The sequence below is a fragment of the Vulpes vulpes genome, chromosome 1 (genome assembly GCF_048418805.1).
Source record: "Vulpes vulpes isolate BD-2025 chromosome 1, VulVul3, whole genome shotgun sequence".
NCBI classification, from domain to species: Eukaryota; Metazoa; Chordata; class Mammalia; order Carnivora; family Canidae; genus Vulpes; species Vulpes vulpes.
In genome coordinates this window covers 140,496,246-140,517,919 of record NC_132780.1, presented here as the reverse complement: position 1 = coordinate 140,517,919, position 21,674 = coordinate 140,496,246, and the positions used below count along the sequence as shown (strand labels likewise).

Below are 21,674 nucleotides of genomic sequence, written 5' to 3'. Positions count from 1 at the left end.
ATTTTATTTATTTATTCATGAGAGACACACAGAGAGAGGCAGAGAGAGAGAAGCAGGCTCCATGCAGGGAATCCGATGTGGGACTTGATCCCAGGACTCCAAGATCACGCCCTAGGCTGAAGGCAGGCGCTAAACCGCTGAGCCACCCAGGGATCGTGTCCAACCTTCAGTTTCCTAATCTGAGACATGGGCACAATAATATCTGGCTACAGAGTAGTTGCAGAGATTAAATGAGATAATGCATGTTGAGTGCTTATCAAAGTCATCGGTATAAAGCAGGTCTCCAATAAATATTAGCTGCTATTTCCATTCCTGAGAACTACAGTGAGGAACAGAAGGAACCCAAGCAATTTCAGAGTTAAGAATGAGTTATGGGTAGTGCCTGGGTGGCTCAGTGGGTTAAGTATCTGCCTTTGGCTCAGATCAGGTCCTGGGATCCTGGGATCAAGCTCTCCGTTGGGCTCCCTGCTCAGTGGGGAGCCTGCTTCTCTCTATCCCTCTGCCCCCCCCCCCCCCAACTCATGTTCTCTCTCCTTGTCAAATAAATAAAATCTTAAAAACAAAAAGAATGAGTTATGGACTACTTTCTGTTGGATGGGGCATCAGGCTGAAGTTACTGGAATAAGGCAGCCAATGACTGATAACAGCAGCTCTAACTAACAAACGGGCAAGAATCAAACCAGTTGAGTGCCCAACAATGGCATCAATGAGGCATCAAGCACCACCTCTCTGCTCCGTTCTACCCATGCTCTCTCCCTCCTAGGGCCCTAAAGGGATTCAGAGACCTGATCCGTCATTAATGCCTTCTCCAATCTTTAACATACCCCCTCTTTCCTCTTTCTACCCTCCCCACCTGAGCATGAGGATTAAGCCCACCAGCAAAGAATAAGTAGCTGGCATTCAAAGAGCAACACGGGGTCACACAGACAAGTGGTGTCTTGCATCCTTCGAGCCCATATTCTCAATTGTTCCATGAACTACAGAGAAAGACCAGAGTCTACTCGTTATTACTGTCCAAACCCCACCAGACTTCATGATGGCACACGGACGCTTCTGGTAAATGAGGGATAAAGGGAGGCCATCCACGGGCTAGGGCAGGGAATGAGCATTAGAAGCAGGTTGTAAAAAAGGCTTCTTTATTGAGAGCAGCGAGTGTTAAAAAAACAAAAAAACAAAAACAAAAACAAACGAACAACAACAACAATACAGGTGTGAGGCAGGGGTGGCCCACCCTCCCCACCTCTTCCAGGGTCCACCCCTCCCTCCCATGCCCCCCACCCCACGCTGCAAGTACATACAAAAGCCGCCCATGGTGCATACAAAAAGGGCGGATTATATAGTGTCAAAAGCTCCTGAAAACTCCTTCATCTGCCAGGCACTTAGGATGAGGAAAGGAGAGAAGGGTGGGGAGGAGACATGGGGCTGGGTCAGTGTGCACAAGTCCATGGGGTGAGGACTCACTGGCGCATTCTCTGTAGTCCTGGTGCAGACCCAAGGTGGGCCTGGTAGACCAGAACTCTACAGGAACTTGAGTATATTAAGGAGCTCCCCTCAGACCCAGCTCTTCTCCAGCTGAGCCCTCCCTGGGCCAGGTTGGCAGGTGAGTGGTAGAACTGGACCTGGTCAATAGGAGGAGACCCAGGCCAGAAACTGGGGTTACCTGAGGTACCCATACTGTCCCTGATGGGGGAAGTGGTGGCAGAGAATGCTGCCCAGCTCAAGGCTCTAGTGACTCAGTCTGGGTCTGAATCAGCCTCCCCAAAGGGCTGAGGATGAGGAAGAAGAGGAAAGCCCAGGCCCTGCCCAGACCTTAATAGTGCCTGTGGTCCCAGGGTCCCTAGGGCCAAGGAGGAGAGGGATCTTGCCCATCATGCTGTGGGTACCCCTCAAGAAGTCCTCCCTTGCCCACACCATCCTGAGGCACAGCCTGCCTGGGCTCCTTCCTCACGGCTTGTTGTCTGCGGGGTTGTCTCCCAAGGTGTTAGCGATTTCACTGAAGGAGGGCCGGTCCTTGGGACTGAGGGCCCAGCAGCGTTGCATCAGCCGGTAGAGTTTGGAAGGGCAGCCCTCAGGCTGTGGGAGTCTAGCCTTCCCAGCCTGCAAGTCTGCAGGGAAGATGGTGGATGGAGCATTAGTTGAAACATTTAACCACCTGTCCGACCCCATGGAGCCTGTAGTTCCCATAAGCAGCCATGTGAGGGCAACTGGGGGTCAGGGGTGCTGGCCAGTGGTGGGTGGGCACTGACTCAAGGACCATAAGGAAGTACCTTGCAATCAAAGGTGATGACTCCCCTGGCCCTGGCCCCAGCAATCTCTGGCTTGTGGGGGAAGGGTTCACGGGAGGGAGCCAATGCATGAGGACTGAAGTAGGGTCAACGGGCAGGCATCAGAGCAGCTGGACTGGGCACTGGGGTCAAAGACTATTTACCAACCAGTATAAAAGTATTAATCAATATGTCAACTGGAGTAGCCATATCTGTGCACCTGCTAACACCAGCCCTGAGAGGTGAGACAGGCTAAGTGGGCCCCAAGACGCTGAGCAAATTCTCTACCTGGAGCACATCTGGAATTGTCCCTTAGAAACACCAACCGCCTACCTGCCAGCACTTCGTCATCTGCCTGCCCACTGTGGGGCATCTCTCCGTGGGTGAACACTTCCCACATCAGCACACCAAAGGCCCAAACATCTGACTTGGTGGAGAAATCCCCCTCCAGGATTGCCTCGGGGGACATCCAGCGCAGTGGCACCCAGGCCTGACGGAAGTGGTAGTACTCGCTGCAGGAGAGAAGGACACACAGGACTGGGCTGGGGCCTCCATGGCTCAGAGGCCATATGGGGAACACAGCCTGGGATCCTAACCTCATCCCAGGTCCAAGTCTCACCCCAGGCTGAACCCAACCCAAGGCACCCAGAGAAATCAGTAGCATTTATGCCGAGCACAGGGGTGCAGTAGGTGAAAATCTGGAGGCCACCACATGGGGTCTGATGGTAAAAAATTCCATTAAGAATCCAAATTTGCCTAAATGTTCATATTTTTAAAAGCTAACAATCACATATATTTTCTGTTTAAAACAAAACGTGAAAAACGAGACCACATTAAATGGAAAGAAAACTTAAAGAGCTTTACTAGCAAGCGATACACCAATTATGACTAAAGCAACAGCCAGATGAGCTGCGGTGACTCAGAGCCAGGGTGATTCGTAGGGGCATTCCCCAAGAGGCTGTACAGTGTGTGCAGGCACTCCAGAGCAATCTCTGGCTGTGGCTGCTGAGCTCGAAGTCTTTGGGCTTCAAGATGGTATTTACTGAATTCATCAGAGGGAACCATATGAATAGTTAAGTTACAGATAAATTGTTATAAAGTTTGACTAAAAAAAGGCTTATAATGTTTTATCCCCAGAATAAAATGTATAAGCATCAGGGACCTGTGGTCCATTGGCTAGGAAGCCTACTGCTCATCTGGAGAAAGGATGGGGTGGGGGTGGGGGGTGGGGGGCTCTGTCCCCTGCCCAAGCCCTCCAGCTTTGGACCAAGCAGACACTAAGCCCTTTCTCATACACTCCCAAAGCCCATGTGGCCTCTGCCCGGCACCATACCCGACTTGTGCCCTTCTACCTGTTGTACACATCTTTGCTGAGCCCCAGAGCCGACACCTTCACCTGTCTCTGGGCGCTGACCAGGCAGTTCCGAGTGGCCAGGTCCTTGTGCACAAAGCGATTGTTGGACAGGTGCTCCATGCCCAGGGCTACCTGGGTGCACAGTGCCACCTGCAGCGAGAGAAGGCCCTTTCAGAGGTGCTGGGACTAGAGATCAAGGCGACCGTCCTCGACACAACCCTTGGTGAGGCCTTAATGCCATCAGTGCAATGCACAGGAAGCCCCAAAACAAAGACACAACAGCTTCTCTTTCCCTCTCTGTAAAATGTGGGTATTGACAGCACCTTCTCACTGGGTTGTTAGAAGAACTGAGTTGACTGATCCTTGGTTTTGGCTGAGGTCATGATCTCGGGGCCATGAGACAGAACCCCAGCTTTGGGCTCAGCTCATCAGTGGGTTTGCTTGAAATTCTCTCTCTCTCCCTCTCTCTCTCTCCCCCTCTGCCCCTCTCCACCACACTCACACACTCTCTCTCTAAAATAAGTCTTTTTGGGGATCCCTGGGTGGCTCAGTGGTTTAACACCTTCGTTCGGCTCAGGATGTGATCCTGGAGTCCCGGGATTAAGTCCCGCATCGGGCTCCCAGCATGGAGCCTGCTTCTCCCTCTGCCTGTGTCTCTGCTTCTCTCTCTCTCTTTCTCTGTGTCTTTTATGAATAAATAAAATCTTTAAAAAAATAAGTATTTTTTAAAAAGAGAGAAAAAATAACTGGGCAGTAATCATAGCTTACATGTTCCTTTTTTACTTCAAAATTATGCATTTTCTTCTCGTTATGTTTAAAACAAACAAAACAACAAAATGTGTGTATGAGTACAAGTGTATAAATATACATACACACAATTGATTGCCTCCAAGGAGAGGAGCTGGGGACTACAGAGTAGAAAAAGAGGGAAACTTAAATACTGTTTAATTTGTGAACTGCAGGAGCACCTGGGTGGTTTAGTTGGTTAAGCGTCTGCCTATGGCTCAGGTCATGGTCCCAGGGTCCTGGGATGGAGCCTCACCTGGGGCTCTCTGCCCAGCAGGGAGTCTGCTTCTCCCTCTGCCACTGCCCCTTCCCCTGCATGTGTTCTCTCTCTCTCACTCACTTTCTCTCAAATAAATAAAATCTTTTTTTAAAATTGTGAATTGCATATGGAAAAATCTATAATGTATACATGTGTATATATATGTATGTGTGTGTGCATATATATATATATATACACACACACACACACTTCCACAAATAATCATAAAGCTCACACCCAGGTAACTGTCACTAAGTAAACAAATAAAAACAAAACCCAACAATGCTAGAATCCTTGAAATCACAAGCATTCCCTCCTAATCGTATATTCTCCCTCTTGAGAGGTAACCACTATCCCAACTTTTATGATAATAATTTCTTGGCAAGGGACGCCTGGGTAGCTCAGCGGTTGGGCACCTGCCTTCAGCGCAAGTCGTGATCCCGGGATCCAGGATCAAGTCCCGCATATTGGCATCCCCAATTCATTTATCCTAATGCCAATGAATTTTTTTTTCTAGTTTTTCTTTTTTTTTAAGATTTTTTTTAAAATTTATTCATGAGAATACACAGAGAGGAGAGAGAGAGAGAGGCAGAGACACAGGCAGAGGGAGAAGCAGGCTCCATGCAGGGAGCTCGACACGGGACTCGATCCCGGGTCTCCAGGATCATGCCCTGAGCTGTAAGCGGCGCTAAACTGCTGAACCACCGGGGCTGCCCGCCATTCTAGGAAATAGTATGGAGTTTCCTCAAAAACCTAAAATTGGGGCACCTGGATGGCTCAGTTAGTTGAGCATCTGCCTTCAGCTCAGGTCATGATCCTGGGGTCCTGGTATTGAGCTCCATGTTGGGCTCCCTGATCAGTGGAGACCCTGCTTCTCCCGCTCCCTCTGCCCCCATGCTCTGTCTCAAATGGATGGATAAAATCTTTAAAAATAAATTAAAAAAAAAAAAAAAACTAAACCAAAAATAGGGACACCTGGCTGGCTCAGTTGGTAGAGTGTGAGACTCTTGATCCCAGGCTCCTGAGTTTGGGTCTCACCTTGGATGCAGGAATTACTTAACTAGATTTTTAAAAACTTAAAACAATTTTTTAAATTAAAAATTTTAAAAGTCATACATAAATGGTTTGGGAAGAAACAAACTGAATACAGAACATGTTTAAAAGTTACATAAAACTATACTTTGCTAACATGAGCAAAAACAAAATGAAACATGGTCTCAACCTGTATTGTCCAAAACAGTAGCCTCTCACCCTGTGTGACTACTTGAGTGAGTTAAAACTTTTAATATTTTATTTATTTATTTGAGAGGGAATGAGTGAGAAAGAGTGAGCACATGAGCAGGGGCAGAGGGAGAGGGAGAAGCAGACTCCTCTGCTGGGGCAGAGAGCCCAAAGCAGGGCTAGATCCTAGGACCCTAGGATCATGACCTGAGCTGAAGGCTGACACTTAACTGACTGAGCCACCCAGTGAATTAAAACTTAATTAAAAATTTGGTGCCTCAGTAGCTCTGGTCACATTCTAAATGCTCAGTAGCCGCATGAGGCTAGTGACTGCCACAATGAACAGCAGTAGATGTGAAATATTTCCATCATTGCTGGGAGTTCCTTAGCGCTGATCTGAGCCACCATCAAACTGGACCTATCTACGTATCCGATATATTGGCTGACACTGCATCTATAGCAGTGCTGAAAAAGGACGCCACCAAAAGTTAGGAAAGAATCTCATCTTCTTGGTGTATTTTCCTGATCCAAGGTGAAGACAAAAAATCTTCAGACAGCTTCCAACCAAACACATAGAACCAGTGGTGAGGATTAAAGAAGAGGTCAGGCGAGCAGGTGCACCAGGATGAATGACAACCCCCTGGGTCAGAGTCCCCTCCATGGTATCTCCATGGAAAAATAGAATCCACCATACACCCAAAATTGCCCCCATACTGCCATCCTCAGAATGCTCCATGTGCCACTGGTGGTAAAAGGGTCGGATGACCGCTGAAGTGGTCCTATCATTAACAGATGGACTCCACTCCAAGCTTCAGAACTGCAGGGCATTGTCCAGCCTTGCAGGTCATCTGTAAGGGACAAAGGCTTTTGTGATGCGACCTCGTAAGACTTCCCAGTCCCCTCAGCCTGCTCTCTGTTCTGGCTTATTAGCGTAACAGTCTGCCACTAGTCAAGGGAAACAGAAGAGAGTGGACTTGGCATGGTGACTAACTTGCTATCTTTCCAGCGGGGTGGTGCTTCTAGAAATACTGGCTAAGTGAGGATAGTAAAAGGGAATTCTGTTAGATACCAGCCAATTAAGTGTTTCCTTACCACTGGGCAAGGTGCCATCAGATGGCCACAGGATTCGTTTTCAAATACCATTATGAAAGCCTGCTCTTTGGGAAAGACCAGGCCCACCCCTTCCTTTCCAACATGACCGTCTCAGGGCTTTCCCAGGTTCTGGCTAACCCCTCGTGACACTGTGGTGCTGTTTTCATGCTACGGCATCTAACTACATACTCTGCTGTCCTCAAGGTGTGTTGAGCTGACCCTCTGCTCCTTGCCCCGTCCTTAGCTTGCAGAGACCCACAGAGAAATCAGAGGTTACAGCTGCCTGACTTCAAAATCCCCATCATCTCATCAGATGCTTGAACAGGCATTATCTATAATTATGCCAATACCCAGGACCTGTTTCTGATTTCCATCACCATCCTCTGTAGTCCTGAAATTCTCCTGAGGGTTCTGGCAGCCACACCAACTAGGCACTCTCATTTCAATTTGACCTGACCAGGGAGCACCCTGCCTACCATGCCACCTCCCCTTAAAAACTTAACTCTTCCTCCTTCCATTCCCCTAGAGCCCTAGGAATATAAAGTGGCATAACAGCTCACTAGATTATTAGTACAAGGAAACATCTACAAGTTTTAGTATATCTTTCCTGTGAATTTTCATGGAATCCTCAAAAAGCAGTGTTTTTCAAACTACTGATCAAGACCCACATGGGTCTCAAAATCAATTTAGTGGGTTAAATAGGATCGAAAATATCAACTGCATCAAATAGTGTTTTGAAGTATAACTTGAGTTCTGTGTGTGTGTGTGTGTTGCGGCATGATGTAAAACGCATTTCTTATAGGGGATCCTGACAACAAACATTTCAAAGCTACTATCCTATATACCAGGACTCCTTGAACCTTAATGAGCTTAAGAATCAGCTGGAGAGGGGCACCTGGGTGGCTCAATCTGTTGGGCGGCTGCCTTTGGCTTGAGTCATGATCCCGGGATCCTGAGATCAAGCCCCACATCCGGCTCCCTGCTCAGTGGAGTTTGCTTCTCCCACTCCCTCTGTCTCTGTATGCGTACATGCATGTGCTCTCTCTCTCAGGCTCTCTCTCTCAAATCAATCAATCTTTTTTTTTTTAATAAGGATGGCGGTGGAGGTTATGCCACACACAACCTTCCTTTTTTTATTTTTAAGATTTTATTTATTCACGAGAGACACACAGAGAGAGAGGCAGAGACACAGGCAGAGGGAGAAGTAGGCTCCATGCAAGGAGCCCGACGCGGGCCTCGATCCCAGGTCTCCAGGATCACACCCTGGGCTGCAGGCGGCGCTAAACGGCAGCGCCACCAGGGCCGCCCTCAATCAATCAATCTTAAAAAAAAAAAAAATCAGCTGGAGAGCTTATCTGAAAATCGCAGGTCCTCAGACCCCATCCTTAGATATTCCTAGACCCTCAGTCTAGAAACCTGCGTTTTTTATTTTACGCAAACCTCCCTTCCCATTTGATGTAGAATACTGTCCTATGAGTGTGTAGAACACAACTTATTAAAGCTCCCTCATCAGATTTAAGCTGCAAGGGGGAGAAAATGGGAGACAGATCCTTAGCACAGGTGGTAATAACTTTTAGCTAATGAGAGTCCTTCAGGTCATGTGACAGAGGTAACTAATGGACTTCTTCCTGTCTGTCTATGTCCCTGTCGCAAAGAAACCTACCTGACTCCCCTCTTTCCTGCAGCCATCCCCTTCCTGCCATTCAACTACTTCCTCTCCTTGAGAACTGAACTCAGATTGCTCTTTTGACCAGGAAACCTTCTTTGTTAACCACACTGTCCACCTAAAGGATGTGAAAGTCTTTAATATCTCTTGATTTGTATTTCTCACTTTCCGTGTCATACCTGAAGTCTATAAGGCACATGCCATAATAATTTTCCTAAGCTCCCCTACTAGATCTTAAATGCCCCAAGGATGCCTGACAGTTTCCACTTTGCAACCCCAAGGGCCCTTATGGCCATGACTGGCTCAGTAACGATTCACTGGCTCCTTGCATGTCCTGAATTGTGAAGTTTGGGGCCCTGACATCCTATTTAGGCAGAGTAGCACCTCCTGTCCTGTGGCTTTTCATCTACAGCTACTGCAGACAGCTGCTGAGGCTTCATGACGATGGAGGCAAGGGCTTGGTGTCAGGAGGCCAGCCACAGGCAATGTGGGGCCAGATGACTTGTCCTATGTGAGCCTAAGTAAATTCATCTGTAATTATGAAGAAGTCAGCCTGAGGGGCTCAGACTGACTTCCCCAGAGAGAGCAGGGGTGACCAGGGTGCCACTTGCCTGACTAATCAACCAGCCATGTCCTTCTGCCCTGCCTCCAGAACCTGTGACCTGGGTCAGCCTACAAGGCAAGGAAAGGTCACCTGCTAGGGAGGGCCCTAGGAGTCACTGCCTACCTCTGAACTGTGACTTTTGCTATCAGCTTGATAGCAGAATACCCAGTCTCAGGGAAGGAGGCAGATGCATTTCAGAGGTGGGGGAAGGAGGCTGTGGGCAAGAAGAGCTGGGCCACAGAAGGTATCGTCTGAGATGGGCAGAGGGTAGTAGGCAAGCTTTCCCTTCCTCACAGTTTCAAGCCAGGTTTGCTCCACCATGGGGCCCCAGCCAGGGATCTGTGCCCAGAAGGTGGGAGGAGAACCGGAAGGAAAGGCTGGGCAGCTGTAGCCCAAGTGAAAGTGAGAGTGTGAAAACCACAGTGGGTGAAACATGGCAGCCCTTTCACGGAAGAGACTTCCACACTTGGGTGACAAAACACTGTCGGGACCACACCCTGCCCTGCCCAATCCTAGACACTTGGGCTGCTCACAGCTCCTCCAAGTGCTCACTCCAGGGGGCAGACATACCGCTGCAAGCAGCAAGGGCAGAGAGTGCTGCTTTGAAATGAAGGCACCTTGGCAACAGAAAGGCATCTGGGGGCTACATGACTAGGACAAGTCACTTAACCTCTCTAAACCTCCGTCTACCTATGAAATGGGGTAATTATATCTGTTTTGGAGGACCACTGTGATCGCTGAGATAACACAGGTAAAGTCCTGCCTGGTCCACAGAGAGGATTCCATCAGTGGCATCTCTGTCATGATGGCTACCCTTGATCCTGGCCCACCCTTGAGGACCTCTCCCACCCCGTCCTCACCTTCTGCTTCGTGCTGAGGGGCTGTGACTTCAATTTTTCATCCTTGCTCTGGGAAATCCTCAGGAACTGTTTAAGGTCTCCCTAAGGGAAAAGTGAGGCATCTCTGTCAGGTCAGAGCCCAACTATTACCTCCAAAGCATCACACCAAGCAGGGGCTCAGAGTGGCCGCCCTGGGCAGGGGAGGAGCCCTGGATGTGCACCCCTACACCCGCCAGCCCCCCTCCCTTGGGGGAAGTTCAGTGGGAATTTAAAAAATATAGAGGAGATGGCTCCTAGAAGTTCTCTGTTGGAAAGACAGGAGGACTGGCATTCCTATTCTCACAGGGGGCCCCCTGGACAGGTGGGTGACAAAGCCCCTGCCCTCAGGGAACCAAGAGGAAAACACAGCTCCCAACTGTCACCAGACCCCTGAGAGGAAACCCCTGTCCTCTGGGGGGTTTATCGTCTAATGAACAAAAAAGTGGGAACAGCAGTAGCAGAAACATACATCGAGTACTCATAAACCCTTGCTCCTTCCCCTTCCTGCCAAGCTTGGGATGTGACAAGCAGCAGCGTAAGGACCAAGCAGGTAAGGCCTAGCTGGGTTGGGGAATGCAGAGTGAGGGGCAGCTCAGGGCATGACAGCTGGGGTAGAAAGAGAAGTGTTAGCTGGAGAGTGGGCTAACACTGTGTCCCCGATGGTACAGGATGCAGGAAGGAAAGCTGGGTCTGCTAAGTTTATTCTCAAGGGGTGATGAGTCCTGCAAAGAAGGAAAAATGACAAACCAGTGAAAACCTGGGTCAAGGAAGGCGACCTAGAACACATCCGTGTGGGTGTGTAGCATGAGAAGCTGGGATGAACTGGGAACCGACCCCCCAGACATGGGGCTGGCAGACAGGAAGGAGGGAGCACCAGTCAAGAAAAGGCAGGTGTCAGAGAGACAGCAGGGAAAGGAGGCTGAGCGTCTCCAGGGGCAAGAGCAGACAGGCTGAGACCACATGAGCTAAGGCTCCCATGCTGCGTCCCCACCCCCGCCGGAAACTCCCAGGTGCCCCCAGCATACCAGGTCCACATACTCCAGCACCATGTAGTGGGGCTCAGCCTCCCGGCACAGCCCCAGGAGCCGCACCACATTGGCGTGGTTCAGCTTCCCGAACATCTCGAACTCCCTCCGGAAGTCCAGCTGCTGCTGCTCATCTCGGCTCTGCAGGCTCTTCACAAGCACCAGGGTCTCTGCCACCCCTTCCTCCAAGCCCTGTGCCTTTGCCAGGAACACCTCCCCAAACTCACTCTTCCCTGTGGGTACAGGTTTGGAGTCAGCCAGCTGCCCTCACCCCAGCAGAGAAGTTCCTGACTGGGGAGGGTGCCCTGCCTCTCCTTGCCACACAGAAGGGAATCTTCGCTGCATCCCACTCAGTTGGACTGGGCACTGAGCAAACCACACCGCACCCCACCCTGTGCTTCATGGTCTCCAAAAGTAAATCGAAGGGGCAGAATTGATGATATCCAGCATTTTCCAAAGGATGGCTTGTATGAGAATTCTAGGTAGCTCTTGATAAACATGTTAATAGTTCCACTTCTAACGTATACTCAGAAAAAACTTAACTACCACAGATCCATTATTTCTCACATTTTTTCCCCCTAGAACAATACTAACTTTCATCAGTTTTGTTTTGTTTTTATTTTTTGTTTTTATTTATTTTTTTTTGTTTTGTTTTGTTTTTAAAGGCAGTTGGTCAGGGCAGCCTGGGTGGCTCAGCGGTTTAGGGCAGCCTTTAGCCCAGGGCGTGATCCTGGAGACCCGGGATTGAGTCCCACGTCAGGTTCCCTGCATGGAGCCTGCTCCTCCCTCTGCCTTTCCCTCCTCTCCCTCTCTCTCCTCTCTGCCTCTCTCTCTGTGTCTGTCATGAATAAATAAAATCTTTAAAAAATAAATAAATAAAATAAAGGCAGTTGGTCTAAAGGAAACCCCAAGGGAGGCGGGGAGATGGGATAACTGGGTGACAAGACATTAAGGAGGGCACATGATGATATGAGCACTAGGAGTTATACTACATGTTGGCAAATTAAATTTAAGTAAAATTTTTTAAAAATTTCTTAAAAGATAAAGGAAACTCTAATTAATAATACACAGCAAAGATGAGAGCCATGGAGGTGAGGCGTGTTCAGGCACTAGACATCTCTCCCCTCTGCTTCTCACCCCTAGCTCCCATGGTCTAGGTTTTGGAGCCTTCAGAGCCACCAGCCCGAACCCAGCCTCAAGACAGGTCTGTCATTAAGCTGTGACAATTGTGCCTAAGGCAGCATACCCAGGGTGGTGATGGGCTGCAGGCTCGTCCTTGGGAAGTGCATCTTATCAGTTGTGCTGTGGCGTTTGTTGGTGGCTGCAGGGCCAGAGCCTAAGCTGGTCAAGGCCACTTCCTCTTGGATCTCTGCTGAAGGCTGCCCATTCTGCAAAGGCCCACCTGGAAAGAAAGGGTATGGTAGGGGAGTTATCGAGATGAAACTGGACACTTTGGCCACCATGGGGACCTCACTTCTCTGTCCCAAGCCCCTGCTTCTGTCAAATGGGTCCAATCGTGGTGCTCCACACAGAAAGGCCAGTCCTAAATGCCCCAAAGGGGGTACAAGTGTCCCGCAGAGCACAGCCACTGATTAATGAGGCTGATTACAACCTCTGAAATGGACCCAAGTGCCGAAGTCTCATCTGAGCCACTGGGTTCTGGACACTATGTCAACCTAAGCGTTTCTGCTTTCATGGGGCCTCCTCTGTGCAAAGCCCTAAGCGGGTACAAAGGGGGAATCAAAACAAGGGAGACCCAAGCCCTGTTCCTGAATGCCTAAACTGATAGGGGAAACCCAGCAATGCCTCTGAGGGGAAGGATAGAAGAGAAACAGAGTGCCCTTAGGGGAACTAAAAAATTAATGGAGTGGAAGGGACAAGACGTGCCACAGAAACGTGAACACACATACTAACTGTATCTGTAGTTTAGCAGTACAGGGAGAAGCAGGCAGAGCAACACACGGCGAGCCCAGAGGCTCCAATAAGGAATTCTTGAGCCTGGTTGCTCCGACCCAAGGCCTGGAAATGGGCCAGCGAGGGATGGAGCACCTCTGCCAGAGGCCAGGCTCCCCAGCGCCACGGCTCCCTCTGTGGCCGCCGGAGGGCGCTTAGTGCCCACACACCTGCAACCTGCACACCACCACCTGCAACCTGCAACCTCCACACCACTGCCCTCACCATTGAGACATTCCATCTCTGGCTCCTCGCCTTCAGGCTGCTTCTGAAGGCGCTTGGCCTTGCAACGCTTCTTGCAGTAGAACATAAGGCCCAGCACAGCAATGATGTAGGCCACAGCAGCACCCACGGACAGCCCGATGGTCTGGATCATCTTGTAGGGAGGAGGGCTGCCCGGGCCTTCTGACTCCTCCAGTACCGGCTTGTCTGAGAGACACACAGAAGGGTCTGGGCAGGGGCCAGTGAAGTAAACGCAGCCCTACTTGTCTACCGGCCCCTCTCCACTCTACGCAAGATCACCTCCCAAACACTTGATGGCCTGACCAAGCCAGAGAACCAGGGAGGGTCACCACTGTCACTGGCTTTAACAAGGGGTAGGTCCTTAGGCCCCACCAAGGTCCCTGGGCCCCACCACAGAGAGTTCCAAAGGTCATGAGGCCAGTGATTCCCAAGCTGGTGTGCATCTGAACATAAGGCTAGGGATACACATAAAAAACATGCCTGTCATGATGCTAACACAATCCCACACTATCTTAGCAAGCTTCCTAAGTGACTCGATATCTTGGACCAGGCCCTAAAGAGCAGTGGGAATTTGATTTAGGATCCCAGACCCTGCCTGACATAGAGCAAATTGTTCAAGAAACGTGTTTGTAGGCAGCTCTTTCTGCCCACAGGTCCTGTTCCTGTGCTCTAATAAAAACCACCTTTTTTGCGCACACACACCCCCTCCAAAAAAGAAAAGAAACATGTTTGTGGAAAGGATCTTCTAGTCTAGGGGCTTTCAATGGCCTAGGGTCCAATGGTGAAAGAGGAGCAAGGAATCATTAGGGAAGAGGGAAAGAGACCACGCAGGATTCCCCGACTCCCACCAACACCTAATGCTTCAACCAAGGGGCCTTAACCCTTCATTATTATCCATTTAATGTTCCACAGAATATTCTGTCTAGAAAAACAGTTCTGCTGCTAAACCACAAAAGTTTGAGAACCTCTCACTGAAACCACATCTTACATCTCTTCTACAGATGCAGAAACAAGCCCCTGGAGAGGAAGTGACGCCTCCAAGGGCATAGAGCTGGTGACCCAGAGAGGCTCTCCCTGAACCCCGAGTCCCTGACTCTTGGCAGAGACTTTTACCCAATGCATCATCCTTTCTGGGCTTCCAGGGCAAAGGAACCCTTCTGTGCTGCACCCTTTGCAAGCTCTTCTCCCTGCCCACCCAGAGATACGTGTGGCTGCTGCAGGAGACCTGGGAAGAAGCATTTTAGGACAAAAGCACCACCCCCACACCTCCCCAACATGCGCACACACACTGGCTGTGGAATGCTAAATCAGCAACAGCCCAGCTCTAAGCAAGGAACCTAACACTATACCATAGCATGGTGGAAGGCACACAGCTAATCCTGCCACCACCACCACCCCAAAAAAATGATTTAAGGGTCTTCTGTATACAGGGAGCCAATGAAAACAAGGATGTGAATGAAGTCTGGCCCCAGAACTTCCTGTGCAGGACACCTCTTCCCAGCACATACCCACAACATAGAGGGGGGCCTCCGTGTGCTTGATGTTACAGCTATTGCCTGCGATGCAGGTGTAGCGGCCTGAGTCCTCAGGGGCCACATCGTGGATCACCAGGGAGCCATTCTGGAAGATGTGCATCCTGCCGGAAGGAGAGAAGCCACAATGCTGCCCACCTCACCAGCTCCTGGGAAGACCGGCCACAGGAGAGTAGGTAGGGAAGAAGATGGCTCTACCTAGGTCCCAGCTTGGTAGGGTCCAGGATGCGGTCTTTGCCCTTCCACTGAATGAGTGGCTTGGGGTCTCCTTGGGCTTCACATCGTAGCAGGGCTGTGTGGCCCTGGTACACGGTCGTGCGCTCTGGCTCCACCTTGAAGGTGATGAAAACTGGATGGGAAAAGCCCAACAAAAGGCAGGGAACCATGAGCTGTGGGGCTGGCAGGGTGTGGAGTGCCCCACGGTGCCTGCCAGCTCCAGCCCCAGGGCCCTGCCACAGTCGCACCTGCCACAGTAAGCTGGACGTGGGCACGGATCTGGCCCTGTAGCCCGTTGGAGGCGATGCAAGTGTAGTTGCCTGCATCATCACGGGTCACCCTAGAGAAGTGCAAGGTCCCGGCGTTGTCGGTCACCCACTCTGGGAGGCTGCTCCCATCTGTGGGAGCAAAAAAGGGAAATGACAAGCTTTACCAGAGTCACATAGGTGGCTGGCAGTGCACTCAGTCTCTCACCTATACTCAAAAACACATTGCTGCTCCTAACCACCCACAGACAAAGTCCAAACTCCTGAACCAGGCACTGGGACTTCTGATTGAGCCTCGATTTTGCCTTATTTTCATCCTCACCGCCTCTCACTTCTCACTCCTAGAATTGCTTCTCTGGGCTTTGCCATCCAGGCTTCAGATCCGTCTGGAGCCCCACCTCCTACAGAAAGCTTCCCCGAGCACCTGAGTGGAGAGAGCCCGCTTCCTCCCTGAAAACCTGCAGTCCTACTCCCTCCATCTCACTACTCAAGGAAATGTAAATACTGGCCCAGCCCCTTAACAGACAACTTGGCAATCTACAGCAAGGGTTACAAAAATGTGCATACCCTTTTATACATAATTATTCCATTTCTGAGAACCTCTCCCAAAGGAAATAAACCCAAATCCAGAAAAAGCTTTGGCTTAAAGATGTTTATTGCAGCAATAAAAAGAGAGGGTGAGAAAGGCAGAAAGGGAGAGAGGAAGGATGGTTAACAACCCAGATCTCCAACATTTAGGGAATATTTAAGTAAATTACAGTGAATCCAATCATCAGAATATTACTACAATCATCAAAACCAAGGTTTATATATAAAAACGTGCAAATGCTTGATAACGTTAAGTAAAAAAGGATATAAAATTACATAATTAACTATCTTTTTTTTCTACAGTAAGCATGGCTTACTCATGTAAGTTTAATAAGTGAAAATTATATGTTCAATAAAATTGCTATGTGCAAACAGAATGGATATACATAGAAAAAGAAGGGCACACACCCAAAGATGATGGATAGTGGGATTATGCATTTCTCCTCCCAAATTTTTTTTAAGATTTTTTTTTTTTTTTTTTTTTAGGGGATGCCTGGGTGGCTCAGTGGTTGAGCATCTGCCTTTGGCTCAGGGTGTGATCCCGGGGTCCTGGGATCAAGTCCCGCACTGGGCTTCCCAGGGAGAGCCTATCTCTCCCTCTGCCTAGGTCTCTGCCCCTCTCTCTCTGTCTCCCAAGAATAAATAAATAAAATCTTTAAAATATATATATATTTAAGAGAGAGAGCATGCATGCAAGTGGGGGGCGAGGGGGAGAGGGAGACAGAGAGAATCCCAAGCAGGCCCCATATCCACTACAAAGCCTGATCTCACAACCCTGAAATCACAATATGAGTCGCAACCAAGAGTCAGCCACCCAAAACAACTGAGCCACTACTTTTAGGTAAACTCTACCCCTGACATGGGACTTGAATTCACAACTCGAGATCGAGAGTGGTACACTCTCTGAGCCCACCAGACACTCCCCCACACAAATTTTCTAAAAGCACCTGTGTTATCTTTATGTCCCAAAGGATGACTGTTTTGAAGAAAGAAAGACAACTTCACAGGACTGTCTGGACCAAGTCAATCACTTGCTGCCTCAACCATCTCACATGATGTCTAATGCCTCCTGACGTGACCTTCTTCATGGCTGGCTCCTCTCTTTGTAACTGACTATAAATCAGCCCCACATTTCTTGTCTTTCCCACAGCCCCTAGCACAGTGCTAGGCCCTCAGGTGGTCCTCAGACATACACATATCTGACTAGTGGACTGTCCCACCCACCCGCACTCCATGCCCATCTGGTACCCACCTGCCCGAATCCACTTAATAGTGGGCTTTTCTCGACCTGTGGCGGAGCAGGGCACCGTGGCCTCCTTGTCAAACTCCATGCATTGCTGCGGCCGGGGCGGTGGTGTGAACTTGAGCTTTTCTGTTTCATAGAGGGAGGGTGGGTGAATGGGAAGAGGAGGAACTGAGGCAGCTTGATAGGCTAAGGAAGGCCTAAAGATCTGGGCCCCCATTGCTCCCTCCCTTTTGCTTTCCTGCCCGCTGGGCTGGGTGCTCTCTCCATGCATGGGCACTCACCCAGCACTTGGACACGGGCCTGGGCCTCAATGCTGCCAGCTGGGGTGCTGCTCACACAGCGGTACCACGTGCCATCATACACCTCCACACTGTTGATGCGCAAGGTCCCATTCTTGGAAACTTCAAACCGCGAGTCCTGTGGCACACATTATGTGACTGTGGCGGGTCTCAGCCCAAAGCCCCACATGCGTCTTCAGGGGAGCTTCGGGGGAAGGAGCGCTAGGGAGGTGATCACAGAGGAGAGCCCTGGAAGGGAAACCTGCCCCCTTCCGTCTAGAGCAACCCTCATTCTCACCTCTGAGATGAGCATCTGGTTTCTGTACCAGATGACTGTGGGTTTTGGTGTGGCCTGGGTTAGGCAATGCAAATAACCTGGCTTGCCCTCCTCCAGCTGGCTGTCTTGGGGCTTCTTCAGCCATGTGGGCACAGCTAGAGGAGCAGGGAGGGAACAGAAGACCAATGAACATGTGTGCAAAATCAAAGGATCCAATCCTTCAAAATCCTGCACTCGACCCTGAGTTCGGGAAGCTCTTGTCTGCTCCATGGAAAGTACAATAGTTACCCCTTAGTGAGGGCCTATGGGCAGCACCTTTTGAACATGATCTTGGTTAATGGTCACAATAATCCCCATACATATGTATTCCTATATCCATTTCACAGCTGAGAAGACAGAGGTTTAAAGAAGTAATGGTAATAGGCTAACACCTGATAAATAGGATTCAAATCCCTGGTCCATATGACTCCTTGATCTTTTTATTATGCTGAAATGCTCCAAGGCTCAGTCCTCAGATCCCTGTTCTGATTTAGCCATACTTATTCCCTGAATGATCTCAACCAGTCCGTGGCCTTTGATGCCATATAAGTGAATGATTCCCAACCTATATCTTGACCCCTGACCTTCCCCCACCAAGAGCTTCAAACTTGCAAACCCAATTGCCTGCCAGCATCTCCAACTAAATATCCAACAGGCATCTTGAGCTTTATATGTACAAAAAAGAACAAGTGAGCTCCCCTGGAACCTGCTCATCCCAGTTCTTCCTATCTCAGTAAACATTGCCACTATGCAGCCAACAGCAAAGGCCAAAACCTGACCTTGACTTCCCTCTCTACAGCCCCCTCCCATCACATCCATTCTACACAAATCCTATCTACTTTAGCTCCCAAAAAATCCTGAATTTGACCACCTCTCTCACTTCCACTGCTACCACTTCTGTTCTAAGCCCTTCAACACCTCCCCTGGATGATTACAATCATCTACTAACTGGGCTCCCTGTCTCAACTCTGCCCCTAACACTCTGGTCTTCTCAGAACAGCTAAGAGCGATCTTTTGAGAATGTCACTCTCCAACTCAAAACCCAAAAAAAGACTTCCTTTCTGACTTGGTGTGGCAGATTGCTTGCAAAGATGGTTGTAAACGATTCTCTCATCCCTTGTTTCTTTGCATTGTGCTGTTGCCACTTTCCCCATCAAGAGACAGTCTATTTCTCTACTGCCTAGAGTCTGGGTGGCCGGTGACTGGCCTGGTCCAACACAGAACACAGTGGAAGTAACACTGTACGACTGCTGAGCTGATGCCTTAAGAAGGCTTGCAGCATCCACTGCTGCACTTGTGTGTTAAGAGGTCTAAGCTGGCATACTGGGGCAGCCGTGGGAGAGACACCTGAGAGACCCCAGTAGATACATCCTCAGTCAACTTTGAGACATGCAAATGAGGACACCAGGGAATAGCTAGCCAACGACCAGCTGACCAACCAGCTGATTGCAAGTACATTTGATCTTCTGACCGCCTTATAGAGTAGATGGTAGGTTATTAGCTCCACATTATGAATGAGGAGACTGAACCCTGGCATAGCAGGTTGCTTGCTACACTCTGTCACTCCATGCACTGGGGAAAGAGTGGAAACTGGGTCTCTAGAATCCCTGTCTCTTGCTCTTGCTCTGCAGCCAGAGGACTGTTTTTCTGTGTGGGTTGTTATCCCAACTTCTGTGCCTGGCTTTTCATGGTCTACCTCAGCATCACCTCCCAGCAGCTGACTGGGTCCCAAGCATGCAGAACCCAGAGCTGAGAGGACCTCAGGTGAGCACAGGGAAGCCTCTGCACATCACACTCCAGAGACCAAGGCCTCATCATGGGACCTGGGCTCCCATCCACCTCGCCTTGTCCCTTAGGGCAAAGATGCTCACTGGCCACAGTGATATTGACATCTTGTCGCCGCTGACCAGCCAGGTTGGCTGCATGGCAGGTGTAGACACCAGCATCACTCTCGGCGGTACCAGCAAACACCAGTTCATGGCCCTCTTGGAAGACTCTGCCATGGGTGGGTAGCCGGGCTCCTGCATGCTCCCACCATACACTGGGCTCTGGCAGACCCTGGGGGGGCAAGCAGGCCACACGCTCCTCACTGCCAGCTGTGAACACCCGTGGCTCAAAGGGTAGCATGTCTTCAATCTCTGCAGGGAGGGGAGCAGGAAGCAAACAACCCGATTACTGTGGATCTCAAGGTTCCTCATGCTCTCCCATAGCAAGCTTTGGCCCTTTCTAGCACAAACCCCTAAAAAACTGCATCTCTTTCTGCTCCCAGCATCCTCTTCCTCTCTGCCCACCAAGCTGCTTCCTGAGTGAAATCAGGAACCTAAGACTCTGTGTGCCAACAATGTTGAAGGCAGCCCCTGCTTCAGCGCCCCAGACCCAGGGACCCACCTGCCAAGTGAAGCGTGGCCTCAAGGACAACAGGAGGGCCTCTCTGTCCCTGGCCTATGCAGCGGTAGATTCCTGCATTGCGAGGCCGGACCTGGGTCAGCAGCAAGGACCCATTGGCAAATACAGTGGCTCTGCGGAGGTGTGGGGGCCTGCAAAGAGAAGTGCTATTTGGAAGAAATGGTCCCCTGGCCTCCTTCTGGAAGGGATCATGAGACGGAACCCCAGGCTGCAAAGGTCAGAGATGTAGGAACAATCAGCCAGGAATAGGACAGAGAGAAGGAAGCCAGCATGTCAACTGGGGTGTGTGTGTGTGTGTACATGTGCACACGCATACTCATTCATGGGTGTGTGCAAGTGTGTTCCATCTACAGGAGACTCAGCTTTTAGGGCAGCAAGGTGAGCAACAGTGTGTCAGTGAGAGACAGCAAGCCATCAACAGTATGTAACTGTGGAGACATAGGGCCATCTCCCTGCAGGGTTAAGACAAGTCTACCAGTGAGTCACCAAGCCCCAGCAGTCAGAAGCTCCTCGGCCACACCAGATGAACTACTGGTTATCTATCTTCAGGCCTGAAGCCAGGTGGGATCCAAGCCCCTAGCCTAGGGAGCCACACCCCCAAGGACCAAGGCCATGCTGGACACCACAAAGTGTATGTCTCTACTCTCATAGGGCCCCAGGTAAGGACAAAAGTCCAGATAAAGGAGCCGGCACCACCCAGAACTTTCTGGAAGTGTTTGCTTCCTCCAAAAAGTGTGTGTGTGTGTGTACACATATGTGTAAGGTTACCTTACCATCCATGGTCTCCAGGTCCTCTGTGTCCCTCCAACCCTGGATCTCTACTCCCCATCTCAGAAGACCCATATAGGCAGGAGGGGAGTAGGAAGAGAATGGGATCCCTGGGTGGCTCAGTGGTTTAGTGGCTGCCTTCGGCCCAGGGCGTGATCCCGGGGTCCCAGGATCGAGTCCCGCGTCGGGCTCCTTGCATGGAGCCTGCTTCTCCCTCTGCCTGTGTCTCTGCCTCTCTCTCTCTCTCTCTCTGTGTGTGTGTGTATCTCTCATGAATAAATAAATAAAGAGAAAAGAGCCACCACTAGCTCATACAGTGTCTTTGTGCAAACTGGAAAAAGATGCCCTTCCTGGAAATTTCCCTTTGTTGAACTCATTTTGTAATAGCAAGACATTCTACTGCCATCTGCTGGCAATTTGAAGTAATACATGTTACAGATATATGATATCTGCAAAGAATGTACCCCGGCAGTACACAACCTGTACCACCATACTAGAAGATCCCTTGCCAGGTGACTTACCGGCTGCGGTTCGTGATGGGAGTATCATCTTCAAAGACCCACTGCAGGCTTGGGGGTGGCTGGGCTGAGAACTGACAGTGGAACATGGCTTCCTCATTCCTCGCCACGACCAAGTCCTGAGGCGCCAGCACCACCCTGGCAAAGCTCTCGTCTGGAGTGGGAGAAGCACAAGTATGTGAACACGCAAAGTAG

The 21,674-nt window shown here is 50.0% G+C and overlaps 1 protein-coding gene across 1 annotated transcript in view; it reads right to left on the bottom strand.

Annotated features, from left to right (window-relative positions):
- Positions 1 to 1,119: 1,119 nt before the first annotated feature.
- The window catches only part of PTK7 (protein tyrosine kinase 7 (inactive)), a 62,564-nt gene continuing 42,009 nt past the window's right edge, over positions 1,120 to 21,674 (bottom strand). The window contains exons 5-20 of the mRNA XM_025990945.2: positions 21,483 to 21,633; positions 20,176 to 20,324; positions 19,659 to 19,925; positions 17,770 to 17,903; positions 17,475 to 17,610; positions 17,200 to 17,319; positions 15,342 to 15,491; positions 15,076 to 15,226; positions 14,854 to 14,981; positions 13,328 to 13,531; positions 12,396 to 12,551; positions 11,150 to 11,382; positions 10,107 to 10,187; positions 3,617 to 3,768; positions 2,598 to 2,776; positions 1,120 to 2,105 (exon numbers count right to left, since the gene is read on the bottom strand). Coding sequence (XP_025846730.1) covers positions 1,945 to 2,105; positions 2,598 to 2,776; positions 3,617 to 3,768; positions 10,107 to 10,187; positions 11,150 to 11,382; positions 12,396 to 12,551; positions 13,328 to 13,531; positions 14,854 to 14,981; positions 15,076 to 15,226; positions 15,342 to 15,491; positions 17,200 to 17,319; positions 17,475 to 17,610; positions 17,770 to 17,903; positions 19,659 to 19,925; positions 20,176 to 20,324; positions 21,483 to 21,633 — 2,552 coding nt within the window. The 3' untranslated portion in view covers positions 1,120 to 1,944. The remainder of the gene's footprint in view (positions 2,106 to 2,597; positions 2,777 to 3,616; positions 3,769 to 10,106; positions 10,188 to 11,149; positions 11,383 to 12,395; positions 12,552 to 13,327; positions 13,532 to 14,853; positions 14,982 to 15,075; positions 15,227 to 15,341; positions 15,492 to 17,199; positions 17,320 to 17,474; positions 17,611 to 17,769; positions 17,904 to 19,658; positions 19,926 to 20,175; positions 20,325 to 21,482; positions 21,634 to 21,674) is intronic.